This window comes from Sorex araneus, chromosome 1 (genome assembly GCF_027595985.1).
Source record: "Sorex araneus isolate mSorAra2 chromosome 1, mSorAra2.pri, whole genome shotgun sequence".
NCBI lineage: Eukaryota > Metazoa > Chordata > Mammalia > Eulipotyphla > Soricidae > Sorex > Sorex araneus.
The window spans coordinates 449,040,369-449,042,029 of NC_073302.1; the positions used below are offsets into that span (position 1 = coordinate 449,040,369).

A 1,661-nucleotide genomic window follows, 5' to 3' on the forward strand; every position below is an offset into this window, starting at 1 on the left:
ATTGAAATGATCAGTTATTTACTGGCTTAAATAAGTTTCCTATGAAAATATCTGGATTAAAAAAGTTTTGTGTAAAATCTTGTTAGCTACTTTTTCATTGGGGTGGGGACGGTTGTGCTGGGGGAAGTCTTAACCCTGGCTCTATGCACAGAACTTCAGTGACCACAGGTGATGCCGGGGATCAAACCCTAGTCAGACACATACAAAGAAAACACTTTACTGTACTATCTCTTGAGCCCCTACTTTATTATATTTTTTCATAGTTATTGACCAGTTCTTTGATTTTATCTTTACTGGGATCAATGCATATTAGAGACAATTTTGGGAAAATTTCAGGAAAGAAAATAAATAAGAAAAGGGGATGATTGCATTTTACATCTTCTGAGATGGACCATTTTTATCTCTCCTTCTATTCTTCAGGTCAAGTGACGTTTAGGTGCAAGACCTGCTGTGGACCATGGGTGACTCTCTGTTGGACGACCATCAATCCAACGCCCTGAGGATTGTCCTCGTTGGGAAAACTGGAAGTGGTAAAAGCGCCACAGCCAACACCATTCTTGGGGAAAACAAATTTGTTGCAACAATATATTCCAACTCTGCTACCAAGATATGCCAGTCAGCATTCCGGGAATGGGAAGGGAAGGACATCCTTGTCGTGGACACCCCGGGGCTCTTTGACACCAAGGAGAAGGAGGACACCACCTGCAAGGAGATCAGCAGGTGCGTCCTCTTCTCCTCCCCCGGCCCTCACGCCATCATCCTGGTGCTGCAGCTGGGCCGCTACACAGAGGAAGAGCAGAGAGTCTTTGCCATGATCAAGGCTCTCTTTGGGGAGTCAGTCACCAGGCACATGATCATCCTGTTCACTCGCAAAGAAGACTTGGGGGACACAAGCCTACGTCACTTCATAGCACACAGCAACGTGAGTCTAAAAAACGTGGTAAGTGAATGTGGGAGCCGCTGCTTTGCCTTCAGCAACAAAGCAGAGAAGGCTGAGAAGGAAGCTCAGGTGCAGGAGCTGATGCGACTGATAGAGAAAATGATCCTCGGCAGAGGTCACTTCACTGATAACATCTACAAGGATGTAGAGGAAAGGCTGAAAAAGAAGGCTAGGTCCTTGATAAGAATTTTTGATGATCAATTGAAAAACGAAATTCAACTACTAGAAAAAGAATATGTCAATAAGCCACAGGAAGAAAAGGAGCAAAATATACAATTGCTAAAAGAAAAATATGCTGCTTGTATAAGAAATATAAGGGAGGAAGCTGGGAATAACATATTTGATGATATTTTATATATGATTAGTAACATAGTTTCAAAATTATTTCCGTTTTTAAAGAAGTAACGTAATTTTCAGTTTATCTTCTGTTTGTTCTAGAATTAGAGTGAATTTTCTTTTCTTTTTGCTTTTTGGGTCACACCCAGCAATGCTCAGGGGTTACTCCTGGCGGTGCTTGGGGGACCATATGGGATGCCGGGGATCGAACTCGGGTCGGCTGCGTGCAAGGCAAACTCCCTACCTTCTGTGCTATCGCTCCGGCCCCTAAAGTGAATTTTCTTTAGTGACATGCTTTACTCAATGACCCAATATGAAGTTAATATCCGTAGTAGATTTCTGAGAATAAATCGACAAAAGGTTGTTGTTGTCTGCATCCATCCTG

General features: G+C 42.8%; 1 protein-coding gene across 1 annotated transcript; it reads left to right on the top strand.

Moving 5' to 3' along the window:
* Positions 1-457: 457 nt before the first annotated feature.
* LOC129403307 (GTPase IMAP family member 7-like) lies at positions 458-1,345 on the top strand. Its single transcript, XM_055130043.1, has one exon. It carries the CDS (start codon positions 458-460, stop codon positions 1,343-1,345), a length of 888 nt encoding a protein of 295 aa, XP_054986018.1.
* The last annotated feature ends 316 nt before the right edge of the window (positions 1,346-1,661 follow it).